The following is a 13,318-nucleotide window of genomic DNA, read 5'->3' as shown; positions in this document are numbered from 1 at the left end:
CTATAATAATGATTACAATAAACAAAGAAGATGTTCATAAGTTATAAATATCTTCTTTGTATTATTCAAATTATCTTTATAACAAATCTCAGGAGTATGACAGGGGAGGCTCAGCCTCCCCTGCCTGGACGTCCCTCGAACTAACACCTCTTGGGTGTTTATCAATGAAATTCTCATAAGTTGAATTCTCAATGAATAGATAAGGCTGTATTTTCATGAATTTGGTTTCAGGCCTGAAAATGGCTGCCTCCACTCAGTGTAGGTGCCAGGCGCACCTGGGGAAGTTTACTCAGGAAATAATAGACATTACAGCACAGTTGCCAATTGTCTCTAATTTATATGGTCAGTCCCCTGTTTATCTATCCAGACCAACTGCACAGTTCCTTTTCCCATTCTATACATGTTTACAGATGGTCCGCTGAACATGACTGAAACAACTATCTCGTGGGCAGTCATTGTGGTTACCTCTAGGGCCCCCCATTCCCTGTATTCTGTCCAGTTTGCGACGTACCTGAAGACTGAGGGTGTTTTGGAAACATTTAACTTGATTTTGGGCTCTGAGGTCAATCGTGCTTGACAATGGCCCTTGGCTACTGGCAATCCTTGATGACAACCCCAGGTTCTGTCTTTGGCTTTCGACTTCAAGTGTGTAGGTGAGAGCTAGGAAAGACATTCAGCAAGATGTTAAGGAAAGATTCTATATTGAACAAGGGAAGATTTTATATTGAACAAGAGCCACTAATTCATGAAGCGTTAGAAAGATTGCGCTACTAAATATTTGGAAAGTACAATTTTTTAGGATATTGCATTAATTATCAGTCCCTGATTACATTTACCCTGAAATGATGGATTCTTATTGAATAAATTAACTGAGTTACACTCCACAATCCATTGCGATCATATTTATGTAAAGCATATTGCTCTATGGGATTAATTCAGCATGCAATGCTGAGCGCAGTTTCCCGAGTTTCAGTAATCTGAGCATGTGTATGACCCGTTCTGCAAATGTGATTGACAGGCAGAGGCATTTAAGGGGAGGCACGGGTGGGCGGGGATGGCAAGGCTAGGGTGCTAAGTCCATGGACGCAGTTTCCTGACCTCGCAAGCCGGCCAGCTTGAGTAAGCTGGGGCTTACTCAGCTGGCTGCCGCTGTACAGAATTGCAAACGATGGTCCGAATGGTTATCCCAGGCCCAGCCTGCGACCTCAGTCGCAGTGCTTGATCACAAATTCCGCAGGGGGTGTCAGACACCTCCTGCTGTATTTGCATATTTGCAAGGACGGAACTGCAAAACTGCCTGTGTGCAGCTTTGCAATTCCGTCCTCTGAATTAGCCCCAATATCCTCATTAATTTGGGTGTGGATTGAATTATCTACAGAATTATCTACAGTAAAAAGGTAGACAATGTCTAGATAGACACCAGATGTTAGACAGTCAATAGGTTGACAGGGACCTAAGGTAGACAGGGACAAAAGGTCGACACACTAAAGGTAGACATGTAAGAAAGTCGACAGGTACAATGGTCGACAGGGTCAAAATGTTGACACAAAAATAGATGACACATATTTTTTTTTTCTAACCCTGATCTTCACCTAACCCTAACCTGGTGCCTAACCCTAACTCTAAAAAATATATAAAAAAAACATGTGTCGACCATTTTTGTGTCAACATTTTGACCCTGTCAACCTTCTTACAGGTCGAACTTTAGTGTGTCTACCTTTGTCCCTGTTGACCTTTTGTCCCTGTCGACCTATTGACTGTGTAACATCTGGTGACTATCTAGACAATTTCTACCTTGTTACTGTAGATCTTTAGACCGGATACCATTTATTTATGAAATGACATTATCTTTGAAAGTAAATGGACTACATAATGGAAGCAAAAACATAACTAGAATGTATTGGTACTCCTACCAAGGTCCCAACGTAGCTCACCTTCATCCTTACACTATAAGTCCAACACCTTAGATCTTAGAGGTGGGTTTTGTGAACCAAACATCCATTGATGCCCTATGGGAGCTCAAGTCTTATAACATTTACAAATGTTACATGTAATGATTTCTATACAATGTCAGAATTAATTATGTACATGTACTATAGTGAGCCAATTAAGGCCCTCATTCAGAGCCGTACGCTCTGAGCAGAGCGCACGCTCTGAATGAGGGCCGCCCTCCATAAAAATGGAGCGTCCTCCTGGACGCTCGTATAGCTGTGGGTCACCACCCACAGCCTATACGAGCGTGCAGTTTGATGGCCGCGATGGTCGTGACCATCGCGACCATCGAAACTGCGAGCCGGAGCCTGCGGTTGAGGTTTTCAACCGCAAGCCCCGGAGTGATTTTGGCTCTATCAGAGCCAAAATCACTCCCACTGACATCACTAGTGATGTCAGTGGGCCGGCTTCTGACGGGAGGCGTTCCCGTGGGAACGCCCCCGTCAGGGAGGCACGCCCCCGGCACGCCCACCAAAGGGGGCGTGCTGTCAATCAACATCGACAGCACGCCCCCTTTGATCAGACACAACGAGCGAAGGACTTTCCTTCGCTCGTCGCGTCTGGCGCATGCGCACGACGGAGCTCCCTCCGTCGTGCGCATGCTCAGTGCAGACCATCGACCCACTTGCGAGCGGACAGCCGCTTGCGAGTGGGTCTGAATCAGGGCCTAAGGCCCTCATTCAGAGCCACTCGCTATTTGCGGTCATTCGTTCTAAAACAAGGGGTGGCTATTCAAATGAACCGTTCGCTGTTTGCGATCTGTTCACGCCTCTATGTCTGAACGAGCGAGCAAAACTTGCGTTCGTTTTTTGGAAAAATACGCCCCCTGGCCGCTCGCATCCTACGTCATGTCCGCTATTTATTAGATTAATCGAGTACATCGACAAGGGTATGAACTGCTCGCTATTCTTGTGGTTGGTGTTTGCTACCACAATTTTGCGAGCAGTTCTGACTCTAAAATAACCCAGTGACGTGGTCAATGACGCTGCTGTTTTAAATATGCACACCCATAAAACGCCCGTTTTGACCTTTAAGCACGCCTGTGTTCGGATCTCCACTCCCCGTTTTCAAGCACCTTCCCCTGTTACCACCCACATACGCCTCTTTCTGTCACTCAAAATAGCAGGCATTCGCTATTTTGCGAGCACATGAATTTCGGCCGCACTGACTGGTTAGCGCATGCGTATAACGATCCGTACGCATGCGCAGTTGGGCTAACATCGCTCGGAACGAACGAGCGGCCGCTTACGAGCGGCTCTGAATCAGGCCCTAAATGTCTTCTGTAATCTCTGTAACCTCCTACAGATGGACACTCTAGCACTTTCTATTTTACCGACTATATGAACTTTTTTTTACTTCCAAATATTTTTAAGTAAAGCTCTATTGATTGGATGATTGTATTTTTATCTTAATTAACAGAAATATCTATCAGATGTTTAAACCTATCCCCACTGCGCGGCGCTCAACAGGATGAGTGTACAATTTAGCCACGCATGTAGTCACAACTGTGCTGGGTCTCTTCCGTCTTCACTAGGGTTCTTTTTTGCAGTCATTTACGTTCAATAGTGTTCACCTTGGGGTCACCCACTGATATTGGTGTCTATATTGCAGCCAACATCCTGCATAGTACAATAATCTATAATTATTTAGACATTAATGATAAAAAAATCAAATAAATGCGCTTACTTAAGACTGGATTGTAGTCGCTGGGCACAGCTGTGTACGACAAACAGACCTCAACTGTCAAACTAAAAGAATACAAACAAAAGAAAAAAACATTTCTAAGAACATTCGTTATTGTGATCAACCCACAAACGATTTATTTCTAGATGGATATTCTGAAGACCCCAGTAGGTCGTACCAGATTCCGCTCGGTGCCTCGCAGTTCCTCTTGTTAAGGTCTAACTTGTCTGGCGTCACTTTAATTGCCTTTTTGATGCTGACAACTGGACGTGATCTTCATTGAGAAAAGTTGAAAAAAAAAAAAAACATTTTACATTTTGTTTATGTTTTTGTTTTGTTTTTTATAGAGGATTTGGTTAAGGCTGTATTACTTACCTGAACACATTTATAGAGTCTGATAAAGATCCAACTGCAATATCTGGGTAATAATTTCTATCTAAGTCCATATTTCCAGCGATGGAGTAACCGAACGACTGGGTGTTTGTGCTCTTTCCATCAATAATCTTTATGAAAGGAGAAAAATAATAAAAATAAAAAAGACGAATAGTAAAAAAAAGATTGTCCACTTATAAATGTACCACCTGTTGGCACAATCCCCCTCCTCCTCAGAATAAAAGTGGAAGCTCCCTTGGTTGCCCATTTTACAGTGACACCCCAGCAGCGCTCTGCTGCCCCTCAGTCACAGAAGATGTAATTGGGTGGCTGAGCGACAGGCACATCCTTTTGATGAGTCTGGCAGGTCTCTAGACTGCAGGGTGCCATTCCACAGGGCCGTAGCTAGGGTAGTGCGGCCGGTGCCATCGCACATGGCACCACAGGTCAGGGGGCGCTGTTTGGGCCTGTCAAATTTCTGTTTATTATCATTCTTGCTTGTAGCTTCCTCTTATTTCATCCCCAGCACCTTCTGACCTATCCTATCTCTTCCCTGGCCCTTCCCCACGAAGCTATGTCCCTTTGAAAAATGAGGGGGGCGCCAATGCTCTTTCTGGCACAGGGCACCAAAAAGTCTAGTTACGGCTCTGCCATTCCAGGCACCCCACAAGTCACTGACAGGAGCCCCTGGGGCAGCTATGGTGCACGCCCTCCACCAGTCACACACCCTTAGTTACAGTCCTGCACCCAAGCACTTTCTGGGCTATTAAAATCTACCCTCTCCTCCTTTATGGAGGACTATTGAAGTGAACTAGACAGATTTAGCCCTACAGCTGTTTGAGCCACTTGACATCCTGGCTTCAAGCAAGAATGGGGTCTTATTTATTACAGGCTGTACACAATATTGCATGAAAGTATTTCACCCATATTACACTATGGTATAATACAACACATTTCCTGGCCAGGGTTACAGTGTGTTAAGACAGAGATGCTCTTACCTGTGCAGGTTTTTCAATAATCCCATTTTTGGACCCATGATACACATAGACTTTCCCAAAGCCCTCATCATATGGAGCGCCAACTGCAATGTCTGAGCATAGAAAAGAAAGATTGCCATTACTACTATGGCTGTAACTGGCATGGTACAGGTTTACAATGACTAATGACATGCAACCCCACAATAAATTACATCATAAACACGCTTCCATTTGCTTTCATAGACAGGCATCAGCCCTGTACACAAACAAGAGCTTACTATATGCAGCTACAGATAGCATGGCTAACGGACTGATTCATAGATGTACACAATTGCAGAGCCGCTGTGTCTTTGCACTGTGCGAAAATTATGCTAATGCAGCAGGAGGCGTCTAGTGTAATAATACGCCTACTGTCGGCATCACAGATTCAAAGGCTGTCTAAAAAGAGATAGCATCGGATTATTCTGCATGAACATCGCCCACCCTGAGTAACTCTGAGGTTACTCAGGATAGCCAGTGTTTTCACGCTGCTGGGGCAAGTGAAGCTGCGCAGACTCAGGCCTTGGCACGTCTAGAAAATGGGGCCAACACGCCTCAGTTTTCTGGAGCGCTGTCCGTCGCCACCTAACCCACGCCTCCAAACGGCCCGCAGCATGTCAATTGTGCTGTGGCTTAAGGGGCACTGCGGGTGATCTCACAGAACGAGATCTGCACATGTGCATTTAGGCCCTAGGACTCACAGAATAATCAAAGGGGCATATTCAACTAAGCATGAGGTTACTTCAGATCCTCACACTGCACATATTGCAGATAATTACCGGAGGGGAACCTTGCTCGGCTCGCCTCCATGGAGTGCAAACAACAGCAAGAAAATTTATCCTTTCCATATAACCCGTGTTATATATATCTACAGTCAGCAAGTGTTGATCCCAACCCTGACTGAAACCATTATTGCAATCCGGCTCTGGCTCTGGATTGGGGTGTTGGCTCAGTGAGGCACATGCTGAGGTAGATGCCTCAGGGAGGGCATCATCTGCCCCGTTTTCTTCTTTGGCTTAGGGATAGACATCAAAAGCCGATGGTTAGCAGCCATACATGCTACCGATCTGATGGAAGTACTTTTTCCATAGAATTGCGGGTATTCAATGGGGGATACGTTCAGTATCCCAGCATAGAGAATGCTTAGAATACTGGCGCCGGAATCCTGACACCTGTCAGAATCTGAGCTTAGTCAGCAGCAGCAGCAGCAAGAAATAATACAATGATGCAGGTAGAAGAATCAATGGAGACTGAAGCTTAGAGTAGGGAGGAGAGTTACAGTGAGTAGAGGGTGAGACAGGCTCATCACTGACATACTGTGGTACTAATGCTCACACACTGATATGAAATGGACTTAATTGCTATGTCAAGCAATATCTAGTTGTGTGGTATGAAATAAAAGATCTCTGTTATTACACACTGCCAATTTAATAGCTCACACTGGGCCTCATTCAGCAGAGTACGCAGGAAAGCTTTGTGCACAGATTCCTGATGTTCGTGAATCTGCGCATGCAATGGACCTGTACTGCGCACACGCAGTAAGGGACTGCGATATCGCTCGCAGTTTGACAGCAGCCTGTCAGTGATTGATAATCTGCTGTCATTTCGGGGAGGGGAGGGGGTAGCGACGGGCTCCATTTCCCAAAATGGAGGAGTGTCGCCACCGTTGTGGGGGAGTGACGAGTCCAGGATCACCGTCAGCTAATGGACATTTCCTGGCCTTTGTAGTAACTGCAGCAACCAGCTTGCGTGACCCCACTGGTCACTTAGCCGGCCGATGGTCACGCAGATGCTCCGATTTTGCTTTCCAGAATGCAACTCGGATCAGTAATGCATGCAGTAGGCATGACACCTCCAGCTGTATTCCCATATTAGAGCTGTCGCAGCTGCTACCATGTGTCCTCTGCTGAATCAGGCCCATTTTGTAGTAATATGATTACATCAATATCTATGTAATATTAGGGGCCTATGTGTTAATAATCGCAGAACTGCGCAAATTATTAAGTATCCATATCGCGGCAGATATTTACATTGTAAAAATATCCCCGCTATGTACTAAGGGATGCTTGCAGGGACTGCAGTTGCGGTAATCGCTGTCCCTGCGAGTCAAATCCCCGGCATTTTGTAGGAGTCTTTCACATTTGTGAAAGACTTCTTCGGAGGAAGCTGACACTGCGCATGTGCACAGCGTCAGCTAACGCCGCCGGCCGGAGGCTGTGGGAGAGAGATCGGAAGATCTCTCTTATGCTTGTAAGTCTCCAAGTAGTTTACGCCATCTAAAGATAGCATAAACCTATAGGAGAAAACTCAGAAAAGCTTTGCATTTTGGAGTTTGTTTTATAGGACTGAGATCGTAGTCCCCTTTGATAATATTGGGGACTGTGATCTGCAGTGCTAATTATTAGCAGAAATCTCCTGCATTGTGCTATTAGTACATAGCGACAATTCATACAATTATGCAGAAACTGCAGTTTCTTTATAAATTTATGAAAACAAAGCTTGATAAATAGGTCCCTAAGTGTTTAAGTTATGCAACAAGAATATTTGCTTGGATAAATCTAACTATCTTCTGCTGGCATACCTAATCATCTTCATACTTGCACATGCAATCATTTTTGTTGTAAGTTTGAAACATTCTGTAGGCCACTGTACCCTAATGAGAAAGCAGGAAACAAACCTATCTAATTCAGCAAATAAGATTGGGGGGCCTATTCACCATCGGAGGCCGTATGGCCCCAACTGTGTTACTCTTTAAAACAACACTACTTTGTACTGGAAGCTCTTACCAGGATATCCATCTTGATTTAAGTCTCCTATGTTCTTCACAGAAATACCAAACATGGAGTCTTTGGTTCCTACAATGCGAATTGGACGAACGTTTTCCCATTTTCCAGCCTCATTCATGTACACATAAATCGCACCTCCTATTTCTTTGTCATTCTTATCAAAATATTGTGGAGCACCAACTACTATATCCTGCCACCTGCAGAGAAAGCAAATTCAGGTCACCACCATGGTAAATAAGTGTATCACTTTTATTTGTCTGACGCTACATCCACATCAGATTTTGTGATCATACATTTATGTTTTATGGAAGGGTGGTTGATGGATGCAATATGCATAGAGGATATAGATAACTGTATGGATCATTATTTCTTATTGTAACCCCAAATAAACATACTGTCTATGCAGTGAAGTTTTGCAACTGGAAATACAGTCTATAAATAGCAAAGTGCATGACGTCACCTCCTGCCCACAGTTACATGGCAATGGAACACTTTTTTGCATTCTCAAAACAAATTTGGGGTTTAATGAGAAGAATATAGTCCTAGGGGCTGTACCACCATTTATTGCCTCACAGTGTGCTGGGGTCATGGGTTCAAGTCCAAATGGGCCCTATCTGTGTGGAGTTTGTATGTTCTCCAGTGTTTCCGTCACTTTCCCCTGGGTGCTCCAGTGTCTTCCAACAGCCCAAAAACACACTGGTACGGTAAGTGGCTTCTGATAAAATTAACGCTATTATGCAGCGACGTCACTAACGTTTCTGACTCCCGGCGCGGGGGTCAAGGATCCAATCGTGCACCGAAGGCACACACACAAGAGGCCGTGGCCTCGTTCAGCGAAGCCATGCCCACTCAAGTGTGCCGTTCACAGCACTCAAAGTGGCCTAAGCCGCATACACACTATACGACTTTTATGACTGGTATGGACGATAGCGATATCGGTCAACGATTTATCGTTCATATCGTGTGTATGCAGTGAACGTCCAAAGATGCGCGCTACCACGGGTCGTTAGCGATGTCTTTTGTAGTCTGTACATGCAGGCCAATCTGACGATATCATCAAGAATTGCCTGTTCAGAGATGTGACAGGATGACTTCACTGAAAGATATCTTTAAAGATATCATTCAGTGTGTACACCCAATATCGTTTGTCCTGCACTACAGAAAGTTCAAGGGAGATCTTTCACCAATATCGTTCATACTGCACATCGTCTAGTGTGTATGAGTCTTTAGAGGTAGGGGAGAGGCTGGGGGCTGCCGTAACTAGACTTTTTGGTGCCATGTGCCATAAAGAGCATTGGCACCCCCCCACCCCATTTTTCAAAGGGACATAATGCACCCAAAAAAGGGCCATGGCCTCATGGGGAAGGGCCAGGGAAGAGATAGGAGAGGCCAGGAGATGCTGGGGATGAAATAAGAGGAAGCTACAAGCAAGAATGATAATAAACAGAAATTTGATAGGCCCAAACAGCACCCCCTGACCTGTGGTGCCCTGTGCCATGGCACCGGCCGCACTACCCTAGCTACGGCCCTGCCAGTAGCTGCTGCTCCACGGTGTAAGCCGACTAACTCAGTGCAGCAGCAGCTGCTGGGCAGCCCCCAGCCTCTCAGTGCAGTGTGGCTGCTCGGTGACACCATCTCTGCTATTTTGGTGTCACCCCCTCAGATGGTGACTCTCTGTGCAGCCCGCACCCCCCTAGTGATGCCAGTGCTATTATGTGTGTACCCAAGTGACATAGAGATGCTATATAAATAACTGTTAATAAAGAGTGTAAAATTAATCAACATTTTCGGGGGATTTAGAACCCTTATAATATAATTGTGCCTCAGTGTGCAAAATAAACAGTTTCCAGGCTGCAGAAACTCCAATATCATGTGCACACAACTATGGAAAGAGACTGACATAAAAGGAAGGATGCGAGGTCCAGATCTACTGGTTACAATATTAGCAAAAGTCCAGCACACTATTAGGCATTGGTTCTGTTATCGTCTGCCAACTATCTTATCTGCTGTTGACATCAGTGTGTGGCACATTAGCAATAGTGGAAGCAGCTATAGACTCCCTGTGGCTTAGTAATATTGCTAAGATTGTAATTACCCTACTTTAAAAATATAAAACAAATACAGGGGCTCCACTGGAGGAAACCAGTTTTTTATGAGGTCCTGTGTCCTGACAAAGTACAATACCCACATGGATGATATCTGTGTAGTGTACTACTGGTTTCAGGTAACAATCACACTGAAACTGGGAGTCTCCAAAATGGAACAGGATTAGATTACAGCAGAGGTTCCCAAACCCGGTCCTCAAGGCTTCCCAATGGTCCAGGTTTTAGAAATATCCATGGTTGAGCACATGTGATAAATCAAATTGACTGGGGTACTAATTAAGTCACCTGTGGTCAAGCATGGATATCCTTAAAACCTGGATTGTTAGGGTACCTTGAGGACCGAGTTTGGGTATTAATGTATTAAAATACAGTCAAGATGACAGTTGACATGTTAATCAAGTGGTCACTGGCCCTAGTACTGACCCATGATTTTTGCAATTTCATTCTCCTATGTTGCATTATTTAAAAAAGGACAACATATTCGTGTGTTATTTCTTCACTTCTGTAACGTTTAAATGAAGAATATTCGCCATTTCTTAAGCAGGGCTTGCATTGACTTTCTATTTTGTATTTGAAGAAAAATACTTATATATATATATATATATATATATATATATATAAAATCAGATTTATCCCCATTTGTGTAGTGTAAAATTAGAGATACATTATGTTATCTTTAGCTCTGTGTGTGTAAGCCAAACAGGAACTAGCTAGGAAAGGGAAGCACAGGAGCTGTGGATGAGAGATAAATAGGACGTTGTAGCTAAGCAGACAGTGGGAAAAAGCTCCTGAATTAAATGAAGGAGAGTTGAAAACACTGGAAATGACATTAAGGAGCCGAGGAAGAAGAGAGAACGAAACAACTCTGGAGCTTGCAGACATATACATATTTAGTTTTAGTAAAACGCATGAGGTTAGGTTGTGGAGCTGGGGGGAGAAATGCCGGGCTGGGTCATCCATTAGGCAAACTAAGCCACTGTCTAGGGCCTGGATTACTGTAACCATTTTTTATGTGTATTTATTTGACAAATGGAGAGGAAGAAGCGTATCTATACTAGTACATTGCACAGGGCCCCTGGGGTATAATCAAGCGCCGGGGACGTGAAAGGCTCTGGAGATGGGAAGCAAGGAATATATAGACTTTAGAGACAGAGAAGGAGGAAAGGCTCTGGAGCTAGGGAGGAAGAAGAAATATGCTTAATCTGGAGAGAAGAAGGCTCAGAAACTGGAGAAATTAGGGGTTTATGTATCAAGCAGTGAAAAGCGAGGAGAAGTGGACCAGTGGAGAAGTTGCTCATAGCAACCAATCAGCTCCTACCTATTATTTCATAGACTGTACTTGGTAAATGCTACTTCAAAACTGATTGGTTGCTATGGGCAACTGCTCCACTTCTCCACACTTTTCACTGCTTGACACATAAACCTCTAAAGCCCTGAAGTTGGGAAGTAACCAGCAATTAGACAGAAATGTATATTCAATATTAAGGTGTATTTCCCTCTAAATGCCTGACCTCTATTCTAACACTAATCCAGCCCTGGAAAATGGTCACAAGGGAGAATATGGTAATCTGTATTATGGAATGCAGTAAATCATAACCTAATCCAATCTCCGGAAGGCCAGTGACATGATGGCACTAGCAGATGAGTGTATTGCTCGTTTTGGAAAGATACCCATTAAATAATTAGGGACAACCCGGTAACCAAAATAACATCTTACTTGTCACTGTTCAGATCCACCACTGCTACATCATAACCAAAAGAGGAGGCCAGCCCCTCGCCTTCAAAGATAAACTCCGGAGACAGCATCCTTTCATTGGGTGGATACTTCTTCAGGAGGACAACAGCTCCGCTGTGATTGGCTCTAGGGGCCCCTGATACAAATGTCATTTCTTCTTGGGAGGTAATTCCTTTACCTGTGTCTAATGAAAACCCTGAGAACAGCAAAATCAAAACACTGTAAATAAACAAGTAACTAAAAATCTAGGAGCATAACCGCGTTATGGTGCATGGTTTATTTGACAAAATATTATTTATAAATATATGACATTGCTGTGTGGAAAAGGTGATTGAAACATTCCCTCTTATCGCTCCTTCTATGTCAGGAGCAGAAGTGTTGTCAAAAAGTACTAACGAATGCTGCCATATTTCTGTGACAGTACATCCCACATCCCTGGTAACTTGGATCAATGCATTGCTGCATTAATGGTAATGTATGCTATTACAGCAGACATCAGTGATATTCCCACTAAATGCTGATCCGCTGTTTACATATAATTAGGTATACGAACACTTTCCTTTATGAGTGTGATGCAATGTGTTAAATTTAATAAAATGCACTTCTAATTGTGATGAAAAACTATTTGATTTTCATGTTACATACAATAAACAAACACTAATATATGGGCACAGGGCCGTTACTAGGGTAGTGTGACCTGTGCCATGGCACAGGGCACCGCAGGGCAGGGGGTGCTGTTTGGGCCTCTCAATTTTCCTGTTTATTATCATTCTCACTTGTAGCTTCCTCTTCTTTTATCCCCAGCATCTCCTGGCCTCCCCTATCTCTTCCCTGGCCCTTCCCCATGAGGCCATGGCCCTTTCTCAGGTGCACTATCTTATGTTTCTATTTAAAAAATGGATGGGGGGGGCGCGCTAATGCGCTCTCTGGCACAGGGCACCAAAAAGTCTAGTTACGGTTCTGTATGGGCACAATGTTGTTTCAAGAACAAAGAACTTAATTATGATACTACAAAATCAGGACAGCAGGAGCCAAACATGTGCCAAGTCTGAAGCAATTGCAGGATTTCATGTAAGGTAATGTACTCAGAAGGATTCAGGTCACAAAACTGAACTCATGTCTGGTTACACTACAAACACGACCCTTGTAGTCACAGGGCCAGATTCAGAGACGTACTCAAAGCAGATATTTACACCTTTGACCATTCATCTGTAAACTGTGCATGTGTCCAGGTACATTATTGTAGTCACTCGCAGCAACTTTTTACCCACAGTGTGATTGACAGTCAGGGACTATGGACCTTATTCAGAGGCGGCCGTACGGTCTACGACTGCACGGCCGCCTCAATGTTTTGACAGTGCGCATGCGCACGAGCAAGCCGGCTCCCTCGTGCGCATGCGTGAGACCCGCTACGACCGACAGCGCTGGTCGTAGCGGGTCTCTTTCCAAAGGGGGCGAGCTGTCGATGTTGATTGACAGCTCGCCCCGTTTGGAAGGCAGGCCGGGGGGGTGGCAGCCCAAACGGAGGCGTTCCCATGGGAACGCCTGCCGTTTGGGGGAGGCCCCACTGACATCACTAGTGATGTCAGTGGAGAGCTTCCGGCTCTGACAGAGCCAGAAGCTCTCCGG

General features: G+C 44.5%; 1 protein-coding gene across 2 annotated transcripts in view; it reads right to left on the bottom strand.

The window, feature by feature from the left end:
- ITGA6 (integrin subunit alpha 6) overlaps nt 1-13,318 on the bottom strand; it is a 109,349-nt gene that overhangs the window by 31,219 nt on the left and 64,812 nt on the right. For both annotated transcript variants that reach the window (XM_088471154.1, XM_088471094.1), the window contains exons 6-12: nt 11,672-11,885; nt 7,850-8,046; nt 5,046-5,137; nt 4,051-4,178; nt 3,854-3,949; nt 3,679-3,740; nt 512-660 (exon numbers count right to left, since the gene is read on the bottom strand). In XM_088471154.1, coding sequence (XP_088327280.1) covers nt 512-660; nt 3,679-3,740; nt 3,854-3,949; nt 4,051-4,178; nt 5,046-5,137; nt 7,850-8,046; nt 11,672-11,885 — 938 coding nt within the window. The remainder of the gene's footprint in view (nt 1-511; nt 661-3,678; nt 3,741-3,853; nt 3,950-4,050; nt 4,179-5,045; nt 5,138-7,849; nt 8,047-11,671; nt 11,886-13,318) is intronic.

Source organism: Taudactylus pleione, unplaced genomic scaffold (genome assembly GCF_031769625.1).
Source record: "Taudactylus pleione unplaced genomic scaffold, aTauple2 ptg000004l, whole genome shotgun sequence".
NCBI lineage: Eukaryota > Metazoa > Chordata > Amphibia > Anura > Myobatrachidae > Taudactylus > Taudactylus pleione.
Note: the sequence above shows the minus strand (reverse complement) of the source record. Positions and strands in the feature narration are given on the sequence as shown.